At 44.4% G+C, this 12,764-nt stretch overlaps 1 protein-coding gene across 1 annotated transcript in view; it reads right to left on the minus strand.

Annotated features, from left to right (window-relative positions):
* Positions 1-720: 720 nt before the first annotated feature.
* Positions 721-12,764, minus strand: part of Ephb1 (EPH receptor B1) — a 422,319-nt gene continuing 410,275 nt past the window's right edge. The window contains exons 14-16 of the mRNA XM_005072022.4: positions 7,826-8,019; positions 6,185-6,340; positions 721-2,185 (exon numbers count right to left, since the gene is read on the minus strand). Coding sequence (XP_005072079.1) covers positions 2,077-2,185; positions 6,185-6,340; positions 7,826-8,019 — 459 coding nt within the window. The 3' untranslated portion in view covers positions 721-2,076. The remainder of the gene's footprint in view (positions 2,186-6,184; positions 6,341-7,825; positions 8,020-12,764) is intronic.

The following is a 12,764-nucleotide window of genomic DNA, read 5'->3' on the forward strand; positions in this document are numbered from 1 at the left end:
AAGCTCACCTGGGTAGTAGCTGTGTCTTCAAGCTATGAGCCTCTTTGAAGGAGCTTCCCCAGAGTTGTTTTAATCCTGAACTTGGAACAACTTATAATCTCCAGGGATGTGAGTCTCATTGAGGTTTGCCTAGATCAGGCTGGTTTGTGAGCATGTCTAAGGGAAATTGTTCTAACTATGTTAATTAATGAGGGAAGACTCAGCCCACCATGGGCAGCACCATTCCCTGCCTTTGGATCCTGGGATTATAAAAAATAGAAAGGACACTGAGTACAAAGGAGCATGCATGCATGCATGCATGCGTTTTCTCTCTGCTCTCAACTGTGGCTGTGATGTGACATGACCACCTGCTTCAAGTTCCTGATTCTCTGACTTGCCTGCAGTAATGGATTATCACCTGGAATTGTGAGTCTAATAAACCTTTCTCTCTTGGGCTGCTTCTTTGCCGTGATATTTTATCACAGCAACAGAAATGAAACTAGGATAATCCCAAATCAGTTACCTAGGCCTGGAGGAAAAGGCTCACACAGCCTTAAATATGTATTAAGTTTGGAACTGAGGTTCCTGCTAAGTCCACACATCTCTCTAGCTGTGTGTTTATAGACATAACAATAGCAAGCAGTCTGAAGTTTGGACATCAGCTTCTTAATATATAGTGTGTGAGCTAAGCTCAGGGTCCAGGGACACATACTCTGACAACATCTTACATAAACCCAGACATGCTTCTGCTCTTTTTAATTAGACAGATAAAATTAGCAAGGAGTTTAAGGTAAAAGGAGAAATTAAAAATATTTAAATGTTAGGTGGAATTTACAAAAGTGAATCAAACAATGAACAATGAGGTACAAGAAGGAATGTAAAGAGAAACACGGACATGACAGAGACATTCCTCGGATGTCAACGGCTTCAGCCAGTCCACAGGCCAGGCAAGAAAGGATTCTCTCTTGCCACCTCTAAAATCGCTGGTTCCCAGGATGTGGAAGAATATTCTCCAGAAAACCTTTCCTTCTCCTTTTCTTCAGATCTTATCAACAGTAACTCTTCAGTCAGCATCATTCTACAACGGCCCACACTGCATCCAATTCAAACCACTCACCTGTTTCCTGTCTTAATTTGCAAACTCTTCAGAGACTTTTTAATGTTTCATTTCATTTGAGTTCCCTGCCCCCCTCTTTTCTCTTCCCATTGAGCCAAGTGGCCAGTGGGACAAGCGGAAAGCCAGGCCAACAGCATATTCCAGCCCCCTGAGACCTCCCAGGGCCAAAACTTCCCCAATTCTTTTTTCTTGTTTGCATCTGTCACGAACAAGCACAGTCGTTTTATAACGCAGACACACATACATGTGCGCTTGCACACGGAAACAGGTTTTTCTATTATTTTTCCAATTTGTGGTTTCTTTTTTTCCTTTTTGCAGAAAATGCAAACAAAAGAAAAACAAGGTTTTCAATTGAAGGTACATCTCTTCTTCAATATGAAGACATTAATTGAATTGGTTGGATCCCCATGCAGTAGTGGTCAGCAAAGTCCTTTGGCAACTGACAGAACGACATCTGGAGACTCAGGAGCTGGGTTTTATTTGAAGAAACTTCCCTACACGAGTCATGAGCAAAGGGAAATGGATGTGGGGGAAGGAGGAGGGACTCTCAGGGAGGAGTACAAAAGGAGAAAAGAAAAGAATATCATTGGTGAGGGAGAAGATGGAACTGCCCGAGGCTTGTGTCTCATCCCTGCACCTCTTTCCCTTCTTCCCGAAGACAGGTAACTCCGGTCCCCCTTGAATAGGAGTTGAGTTCACCTTGGTTCCCAATGCATATGGTTTCAGCTTCACTTCTGTCAAACATCACCTTTCTCTATCTTTATTATTACGTGTCTGGTTTCCCATGGCATCTACTTGCTTCTGTTGCAGAGAAACGACGATTGCCCATGAGCAACGGGTCCAGTTCATTCTTCACAGATTGGAAGTTGTTTCCCAGCCCAAAAGCTGATCTTTCTTGCACATTCCACAGTGGTCAACCTCTGGTTTCCCTTTGACCCTGGTTCTTTTCCTTCCTCTCCTCCCCATGAATGCAAGTGTTCTCATGCCATTACCGATGGTGACTGACTCATCTGGACCCTCATGGAATGGATGCTGCTCAGAATCTTCTTTTGATGGCCTGCCAAGGTGACCCCTATTCTCAGGAGATCTCTAGAAGGGCGAAGAAGTCAGTGTTAGAGATAGGACAGCCTTTCACAGCTCAAAGTTTTCACCAAAGGCATGCTCCTGGAGATAGTAGGGTGACCATGAAAATGTGCTAAAAAAAAATCCCAGAATCTTAAGTGAAACTAAAGGCCAAGCATTTAGCAATAACATGACTACAGATTTTCTTTTACTTTGTATATGTACAAATGTGTATGAGTCTCTAGTGGGGGTGTGTATGCACATATATGTACATACATATGGAGGTCAGAGGCCTGCCTTGAGAGTTATTCCTTAGTCATCATTACCTGGTTTTATGTGTTGTTTTTATGAGATTGCCTCTTACTGACTGACCTGGGGCATGCCTATTATGACTGTGTGGCTGGCCAGTGAGCCAAAGGGATCTTCCTGTCTCTCCATCCCCAGTCCTAGGATTGTAAGTGAATACCTTTACCCAGCTTCTTTTACAATGATTCTGGATATAAAACTCAGGTCGAGTGCTTGCCCAGAAAGCACACTACTGACTAAGCTATCCTTCAGCCCTACTCCCAGCACCCAGTGATAATATTACTCTGCTCAAACTCATGTTTTCTGTGCACACCTCCTGCCTCCCAAAATCTGTATGAGCCATGCTATTCCTCACCCATAGATCCAGAAGCAGCCGCTTCATGGAGGCCATGACACTCAGGTGGACTGGAATTTTCCTTTACTCTGTCTGCCTGTGCAAGTGCACACTTATGGGGCTTTGGTTATTTTGTGGAGCTTTCTGCCCAAATTAGTGAACACCCACTGAGACTGAAAAGCTATGGAGCTTGCCTGGTCTTCTGATGTTTCCCCCTGAGCTTCCAATCTCTGACTCTGTTTGAATTTTAATGCCATGCATTTTTAAGAAGGGTGATCTTAAAATAACTTTAAAATATCTGCCTAAGGAGGAACCCAATGAATATGTCTTAGGATAGAGGCTCAGATTGGATTCATCTGTGAGCTGTGAGAACGAATATGAACAAGTTCATGGCTTAAATTTGACCTCAAGGAGACCCATGCATCTTTTCTTAGCTTATAACAATATAGACTGCTCTCTAAGTGATTCTGTGTGCTATATACTATCCTATCTAAACCTGCAGGGATGCATTTCTTTCTTGGTCATTGAGAAACTGCAGTCACAGATAGTAAGTATAACAGCAACCAGCTTTCCTGAGCAGGTGATGGGCCTAACACACACTTCCATTTGTCTCTTTACAAACCAGTGACATGGGCACTAGTCTTACATGTGCATTAACACACAAGACAATGTCATTCAAAGAAGTAAAGCACTGACTATCACACAGCAGGTAAGCAGTGAGAGAAGTACAATTCAAATATAACAGCATGTGGTTTCGAGCCTCCCTAACAAGCCTTTCAAACTCTTCTATGGAACTGATTATTTCTTCCAAGCTCCCCAACCCTAGCACCCACAGGCTTTTTTTGTACACTACACACCCTGGCAGACCCTGGGTTGGGTCTGTATCCACAGTACTGTCTCCTTTTGCCTATCCCTGCTGCCCCCCTGCCCATATTAGCAGTAGTCTGTCTCTCCGAGGTTGCAGCTGCTTGAGACAGGCAAATTGCCGGTGTTTTTTATAGCAAACACTTCAGGGAAGCATGCTTGAATTTTGAATTCACAAATTGCCCCACCATCTATTTTATCGAGTTGCTCATTTTCTTTTTTTCTCTATCTTTCATCTCTCAAAAAACAAACTGAATTGCTCCAGTACTGTGTGGCTGTGTTTTACTTTGAACTAAATCCCTTAATTTTCAGTTTGACTTTCCTTTTAATCCTCACCTTGTTCCTTTCTTCTGGGACTTTCCTCAGACTGAAGGGACAGCTTTATTTGACTCATTCAGTAATGGAGGGGAGGAGGGAAAACATGTCAAAAAAAAAAGCACAGAAAACAAAAAACCTTAGGCAGACGAGAGTGAAAAAAGTGGAGTGGTCCTGACTCCACGAACACCTACACCCAGGCCCTTTGATCACCCAGGAGCATCCCTCTGTGCTCTGCAGGATGGGAAGGCTGGTTCTTTCAACTTCATTTCTTTTAGTTTTGTGCTGTACAATTGTCAATCATTCAAAATGTGCAGGATTGTCTCTTTTAGGGGGTCCCCGGGAAATGAACCTTTATCAAACATACGCTGCCATTTACTGGATTCAAATGGAGATGCACATTCAATCCACTCCCTGGAGAAAACCCAGGCTCCATCATTTATGGTAAGAATAAACCTCACAGTGATAAAGCCTGACTCCAGGTAGGAGACGCAAGCAGTAAGTGTTAGAATCTGTCCATCTGCACTGGAGTACAAAGCTAGGACTGAATCTCAACTCTTCTTTTCCAAATGCAACAACTGGCCTTGTCATAAGAAAACCCCAATGCCCAGCACTGTGCCTAACACTTAACAGGTAACCAGTTGGACTATGCTGGACTATGGGTCCTCTGCCATAGGAGATGTCTATCACAGGCCTCCAGAATCTATTCTGATGCTGTCAGTATGCATTGTAGCTAAGGTACACAGGTGCGTGAGCGTGTGCGCACGTGTGTGTGTGTGTGTGTGTGTGTGTGTGTGTGTGTGTGTGTGTGTTGATTTCCTGGCTTGGATTGAGTACAGAAGGCAAAGTGAACTCTGAGCCTGGTCCTTCATGTGTTTCCCAACCTTTGTAACATGTCAGAATCTACCTGGGAAACACTGAGTCCCGTTAACCCTGCTCTCATCACATAGCAATTAACCAGGAACCTGCAGGTAACATCAGTACTCTGATCCTTTGTAGCCCAGGCTGGCCTTGAACTTGGTGTGGTAACTGAAGATACCCTGTCTCTGATCCCCTTGTCTCTACCTCCCAAGCGCTAGGATTACAGACATGCACCACCATCCCCAGTTTACACTGTGCTGGAGGTTGAACCCAGGGCTTCATGCATGTTAGGCAAGCACTCTACTGGCTGAGCCTCAACTCCAGACTTTGGATTCTGTACTTCTTAAAGATCCCAGACTACTCCAGTGAGCAGCAAAAGCTGAGACCTCTTTTAGCACTTAGAGGGGAAGTGTGGGGGAGGCAGGCAGATGCACACTGAACCAGCAGCCAGAAAATCAGTCTTGTGTTCCAACTTGCCTCAAGTGTCACACTAATTCGAAATCTGCTGAATGGAAAGATTGGAACTAGATAAATATTTCCCCAACTGCAGTTCCATACAAACCTGTCCCTCAAAACTATGGTTGTATGGTATTTAATAATTTGAAATGGGCTTCTTTATTTCAGGGTTTCTCATGGCCTTTATAATGCTAATATGAGCAGTGAATCTCCACGAGGATGATAAAGTGTGTAGTATTTCCCAAATTTATTTGACCATGGGACCTTTTTTTTTTCCCAAGGAGAACCTATTAACATTTCCCACAACTGGTGCTGCTTGCAACGTTCTGGGGGAAAACGATGAACCACATGGATCTTTAAGAACCTGTCTAGCTCTCATCCTATTTGAATAATTTTATTTTGTGTATTCCTCCACACTCCTGTGGGAGCAGTAGACTGCTAAGTAATGCGAGGGGGATGAGAATATGTTTGTGTTTACAAGGGTTGTCCAAGTGTGAGGATGACGCCCTGCCCCACACAGCTCGGTAGTTGCTGAGTCAGCGCCATCCCCTGCCTGTGACTCTGTCTAAAGCGGTGGCTGCTGTGTCCTTCCCTTCCATCTGGATGGTCTCTTTGGTGGGCTGAATCTATAAACTTAAATGGGAAGAGACCTGATGACGAGACGGATGTCCTATGGCCATGACTAAGAAGAGCTCTCATCCAGGACCCAGGATACATCTCTACCAGCACCCTCAGTCCCCGTCCATCTCCCACCGTCATCTTACCAAAGCACAGCCTCACAAGGCTGCTTCTACACAGAGAAGGGGCTTTGACTCACATCGTCTTCAGGAGCAGGAAAGGGGCCTGAAAACCTAGATCTGGGATGGACAAAGGAGGGTCTCTTCACTTACTCTGACGTCATCTGGGTGACCAGTTGGAGGGAGGTGAAGCCAGCAGTGAGGAAGCTGTCCCTGTACTGGACCATTTTGATGGCACTCAGCCAGTCGTCCACGGTGGTAAAGGCCGTGAAGTCTGGGATAGAGCGGTCGAGCAGGGGTTGGGAAGGCCTGGGGAAACAGAAAGGAGCAGGTGACCTCACGAGTGGAGAGAGGTGGCACTCTGTGCTAACCCTTCCCTCATGGCACCACCTCCAAAGCTGATGGGCCCATCTTCTACTTCTAGGTATTATCACAGGTCGGTCAACAACACAAACAGCTGAAGGAGGGAAAGACTGTGACCTTCATCCAAAGATGTGATCCTGTAAAAGATGCATGCGTACAGCCTCACCAAATCGGCTGGCAACAGTTTTCTTTTTCCTGCTATGTGAAAAGCACGGCATGGAACAACCTAGCAATGACTGCCCTTGTCTGAACAGACTCAATGCAGACACACAGAGAACTGAACCAGCCATCTTGATGTCACCCAATTTCCCTCCGGGCCACCAGAGTTTACTTCCCGTATCTTTGCATGGCATTACCCTCTTTAAGGGACTCTCTTGAGCTCTCTTTTATAAGGTCCACACTTCAGCCAGATACGCTTTTCAAAATACAGAAAAGATCACATCAAAGCTCTTTCCTTGACCATAATACATACCAAACCCTTCAATAGGTGTTCATTGTTCTTAAAATGAAGACCATGCCCAATACACCCTGAGGACACTGAGTGACCTTATTTCTGCCCACCTCACAAGCTTCTTCAACTTCATGCTTAGCAACTGGCTCTGAGTTTCTGATTCTCCTCCTAGGCTGAGATTTGCCCTTTGCTCCCATCTCCATGCTCATCCGGTCAGTGCACTCTGGCCCTTCACATACCATCTGTAATAGCATCACCAGAACTGCAACTGGAGGTGTGAGCTCTGGGTGCTCTGCATAGGACCCTGCCATGTCAGCCATTAAGATCTCAATTTTACATTTTTATGATCATCGGTTTAATGCCTGATGTTCCTGAATTTTTTGAAACCCCACAATGGCAAGGACTACAAGCTACTTGTTTCATAGAACCAAAACTGGGTACAAAGACTAGCCTGCAGCCACCTACTACATTTCGGTTGAAAAGAAAAATTAACAGGTGAGCTCCTGCAAGCATATCTAAGTGAATTACAGCAGAAGCTGTAGCTGACAGTTGTTGGGTGCATCCATTCATATCAAATGAATCTGCTTTGCATTTTTTTTGTTCCACAACAATTGAGCCTTTACCTATCTAACTGTTGGTAAAAACTTCAAGCCTAATGCTACACTAGCCTAGACAATCAGTGCAGTTAACACAAAGGTACCTCCTGTAAACAAGATCATCTAGAAATGGTCGGAGCCCAGTTCTGAGTCCACTGATGCCAATATGGTAGAAACCTGACCAGGTCTCTGAATACCTGCTCACAATGCAGACATGAGATATAGTTTAGAGGACAAAAACAAGGCAAAAGTCTGGGAAAGTCTTCCATTAGTGGATCACCTGTGCCACTCCAACTTTGCTCCCAACAGAGCAAAGGCTGCCAGCCATGCCGCTGGCCATGAGAACAACCACATCTAGGTATTACCCTGAATCACTAGACTCACACAGCGGTGATGGTTGCCACAGTCTTGAGACTAGCTGGGTTCCGGATCATCTTGTCCAGGGTGTTGACAATCTCTGCAAAACGGGGCCGGCTATTGCGGTCCTTCTGCCAACAGTCCAGCATGAGCTGGTGCAGGGCAGCTGGGCAGTCCATAGGAGGGGGCAGCCGGTAGTCCTGCTCAATGGCGTTGATGACCTGTAGTGCAAACAGGTATCAATGTCACTAGGAAAGGTGCTATCAGTTAGTCATTAGGAAAGACAGAGTCTCCTCCAGCCAGGTTGGCATAGGTACCTTCATTGGTCACCACACATCTCCCAATATGTGATTTGTTGTGATCTTGGTTTCCCTACCCAGGAAAATGGAACCAGATCTTGTCCCTTTGTGTCCCTTGCACCTGCTACAGGGTCTGGTACAATTGAGTCTCTGTGGGAGGATTCTGAGTTCTGGGCTAACTTATAAGAATATTTTGTCTACAAAACAAAGAAAACAGAAGGTATGGGGCTCAAATCTGCCTTCCTGAAAGCAGGTACTAAACAGCAGTGACAGGTGTTATGCGGAAACTTGGTGAATTGGTTATTTATAAATATGCTCCAAGAGCCTGAGATGACCCCATTCTTTCAGTCCTGAGGGAAGGGATGAATCAGCATTATAGATTCCACTCCATGCCTGGCCCCCTCAGATGCTTCCTGTGTGAGGCTGCCCTAAGCCTCTTGAGACAGCAACATGGAAGAACTGGAGGTTAAGGCAAACAAACTCCTCAGTGCAGTGACAACAGCCCCCAAAGCAAGGTGGCTTCACAAAGTGAGTGGAAATCTCTAATCCAGTGTGGGTGGTTTCCACTCCTTCTGGTGAAAAAACAAACAAACACACAAACAAAAAACCTTTGTAAAACTTTTGGGACCTTCAGTGGTTTATTTTTCAGATTTGGGTATATTTTCACACTGTACTTCTTAGTTCTCAACTCACGTAAGTCAATTTTGCCTGCTATGTGCTTTTTTTGTATTAGAAAAATATAAACAATGAAAGTGCTAACTGTATGATTGTATGAGAGCATACTTACAAAACAACAGAAATCGAGGCATCTAAGTAGCCTTTAAAGTGATATATCAGTTGAAATGGAAATCAGCTCCCACTATCATATCAGGCAAAAGGGTGGGAAGTCTAACTGTACAACATAGCCTTGCTTTCATAAAAAAAAAAAGTCATAACAAAACAGCCCAGCAACTGAACGGCAACCTTGGTCAAAATACACCATGGGGCAAATCGCAGCCACTTCTGGGCAGGGAGGAATACAGGTGTTCTTTGTGTTTTTCATCTTGCTTGTTTGTATTTAATTGTCTATAACAATTATGCATTGATTTTATATTAAACAGGTGAAGCACCTTATACAAACAGCAAAGGAAATTATTTGGAGTTCAATGATTTTCTGGTATTTTTGCCTCAATTAAAAAAATCAGGTTATTGTCAACTGATTGTTCTTTTCTTTCTGACCTCATAAATTGGTCAAGCAGTGAACATTCTCAATCAGCTTATATTTTTACAGTTTGTATGGACGGTACATACAGCATGAGATAGTATTACCTGAGGTTACTAGAGATAATCAGTGTATTGTTTTTTCCTTTTAATATGTTGAAAGATGAACATGCACCTCACACTAGTGTCACAACTGTGTAAAATGACGAGTGCCTGGGAACATTGTCTTTTGACGAGTGTATTGCCCTGGATAATTTTTATCTCCTCCAACCTGTTGTCAGTCAAATTCCTTTCTATCCTCTTTGGAGGACATTATGGTCCTCTTTTCCCCCATGAGGAAATAGAGAAATCAGTAATGAAGCAATGTGCCTGAGACACGTGGTGGGTAATAGGCTGCAGCTAACACACAGGACACCTGGCTGTAAGGTGTCTGTAATCTAACCCTAGGGGCTGCAACACTCTGTTGGAGCCTTTGGGGTGTCCATGGGCTGAAACACAGTGAAGCTATGGGATCCATGAGAACCAGTGATTTGGCATAGTTCTCATTAACAATATGCTCTTTTCTAACTCCTTCCAAGCAGTCAGACTGAGGGACATGGAGTCTCCATTCATTGTGGACACAAGAGGAATTGTCCAGTGAGTGCTCAGAGTTGCTTTCTCTGGGTCACCTAAGGTCAAGCTATGTGTGGCCAGTAGGAGGGGCTAGAGTCCAGGGGGTTTAGGGACTCCAAAGTCTTTCATGTAAGGTAGTGGAAGGCATTAGTGTTCTCTAAACTCCTGGCATTACTGTACAAACCAATTTTCCCTAAAAGCAAGTCAACTCCTCTCAGCGGAACAGTGCTGAGGAGCACTGCCAAGGAGCATTTCATTGTGCTGCACTGTGGACCCAAGCACTCCAGACAGGGCATCAAGAGGATGGGATCCATGTATGTGCCAAATCTTCCGCCCATGAGCTTTAGATCATATCCCACTTTTCACCTTTTCCTATAGAGGACAACCGTGGAAACTCTCTTCCTAAGTTCATGCTTACAAAGTGGGACTTCATTCCATCAGCTATTTCTTCTAGATGATTCCATTGCTGCTACCCAAGTTGATGCCCAAGCACTTATGCATCTAAAGTCTTTACACTTTGTACTAGTTACATTTCTCATGGTAAAGAGTAGACTGGGGGGGAGGACTATTTTGGCTCACAGGTACATGGGATTAGGGTCTACTGTAGCAGGGAAGTCACCAGACAGAGCACAAAATCAGTTGTTGCTTGCTACATTGTACTACCCAGGAAGCAGAGAGCTTGGGCAAGAAGGGAGGTTGCCTATGACCCTCAAGGCCTGTTTCCAAGTGAGCTATTTCCTTTAGCTAGGCCTCGGCTCCTGAAGGTTCCATATTCTCCAAAACCAGCACCACCATCTGGAAACCAAGTGTGGAAACACATGAACCTATGCAGGACATTTCACATTCAAGCTGTAACACTCTTCTCAGGATACCTGCAATGGCCATGTGTTCAAGGCTTGTTCAGTAGCCTATGATGCTGGAGGGAGATGGTATAGCCTTCCAGAAACATTGCACAGCTAGGGAAAGAGTACATCACTGAAGACATGCCCTTCAATGGAATATTGGCAGCCTGCCTTCTCTTCCCTGTTCCTTTTGTTTCCTGACTCTCCTGGTTGATGCCACACCACCCTGATGGTCTGTCTCACAAAGTCCTGAAAGCCATGAAATCAGACAGCTGTGTATGTGATGTCTAAAATAAAAATTAAATAGGTTTTTTCCTCTTTTAAAATCATTTCCTTTGGGTATTTTGTTAAAGAAATGAAAACTTAGAAAATGACTAACATAACTTTCAACTTCAAAGAAGAAAAATGCTTTGGTTCTTCTCCATCAGTGTTTGGGCAGCATTTTCCTGCTGGTCCTCGTCTTTGAGATGATTTCATTCAGGAGATTTTTATTCTCTTTTTAAGGACCTAGAACTTTTCTAATTTTTTGGAGTACATATAACTCATAGTGATTATAATTAAAGTATCATTAGATCAAAGACATCGCTAGACCTTTTTTGGAACTTGGAGATGTTTCTCTGTCACCCTGCCTCACTTACAGATGTGGAGAGTAGTGTGGAGAAACTGTCAGCATGTCTAACTATGACAAATACCAGTGGCCACAACTTGATTATATGGGAAGACTTGACCTAAGGCCAGACTCCAGGGTATCTTGCCCAACAGGAATGAAGATCAATTGGGAGGAATTCTAAATCCTTTCCTTGGTTCAGAGTAGGATGCGGTTTATGAATATTAAGGTGAGTGGAGTTTGAGGCCAGTTTGGTCTACAGAGCATGTTCCAGGACAGTCAGAGCCTACACAGAGAAACCCTGTCTCAAAAGAGTGGATATTAGAGTAAAATCTAACAGCATTTCAAGGGGAAAGAAAGAGGAGGTGTTAGAGTGGGTAGGAGAAGCAGACTAGGCAACTTAATTTGAGCTAATTGCATGGTCTGCTATAGTTCTTGAACACCCCAAAAGTCCAGTGTAATTAAACATCATAGGGCCTAACCAAAATGTCGACTTAGGAGAGGGACTCCCTGTGTTCACGTGATACCAGAGATGGTGGGTCTGTGATTGTATTGGACCCAGGACCCTGCAGAAAGTCCCAAGTGTTTCCAAGGATTATATGAAGTGATTGTAGCCTCTCTGGAAAGTGAGTGAAGTTCCTCCCTCAAATTCTGGGTTGAGTTCTCGTCTGTCCCCGAATTCCTATTTCCTTGAGTGAACTGGAGGTATGTGGTACCTGCTTGACCCTTTACTGGGAAGAGTGAAGTAGAGGAGTGCAGAGCGGTGGGGGAAGCAGGGCAAAGTGGGCTAAGCTGAGCTCTGATGTTTCAATGAAGCCGCAGCTCCTCACCACAGACACTGCCACTCTCATTATCTCTGTCAATCAGATCCAAGGAGCAGAAGTTCCAAGTTGCTCTCTCTGGCTGACAAACTCTCTGTACATGTTCAAAGACCTTCCTGGGCTCCAGAAGCCCAATTACCAGCACTCCGACTTGCCTCTGCAATTCTCTTCCTTAAAGCCTTTTCAATTGTCATCTGTAAAATCTTTTACCGTCACCACCTCCATGCTTCCTGATGAGTGTGACTGCAGCCCAGCCGCTGGGAGCCCCTCCTGACTCCCCCAAGGCCAGTTCCCAGGGGCCCTCTGAATAAGCATGATGTCACCTCCCTTTTCCATTAGGAGCAGAATTGCACTTGGGACATGGCTTGGGGCTTTATTTTAGAAAAAATACAACAAAATGAGAATTATCGACTATTTTGCAGGTGTTCACATTCCCTTTGAGTTTCTACTCAAATATCAAATATCAAATATTTCCAGGAATCTTCGTCCCTCCTCCTAAATGCTCCCTAAACCCTCAGTATATGCCACTGGACTGTAAACCCTTCAAGAGTAGAATCAGCGAGTGCAATGCTCTAGTCACTATTA

This window comes from Mesocricetus auratus, unplaced genomic scaffold (assembly GCF_017639785.1).
Source record: "Mesocricetus auratus isolate SY011 unplaced genomic scaffold, BCM_Maur_2.0 Super-Scaffold_100691, whole genome shotgun sequence".
Taxonomy (NCBI): Eukaryota; Metazoa; Chordata; class Mammalia; order Rodentia; family Cricetidae; genus Mesocricetus; species Mesocricetus auratus.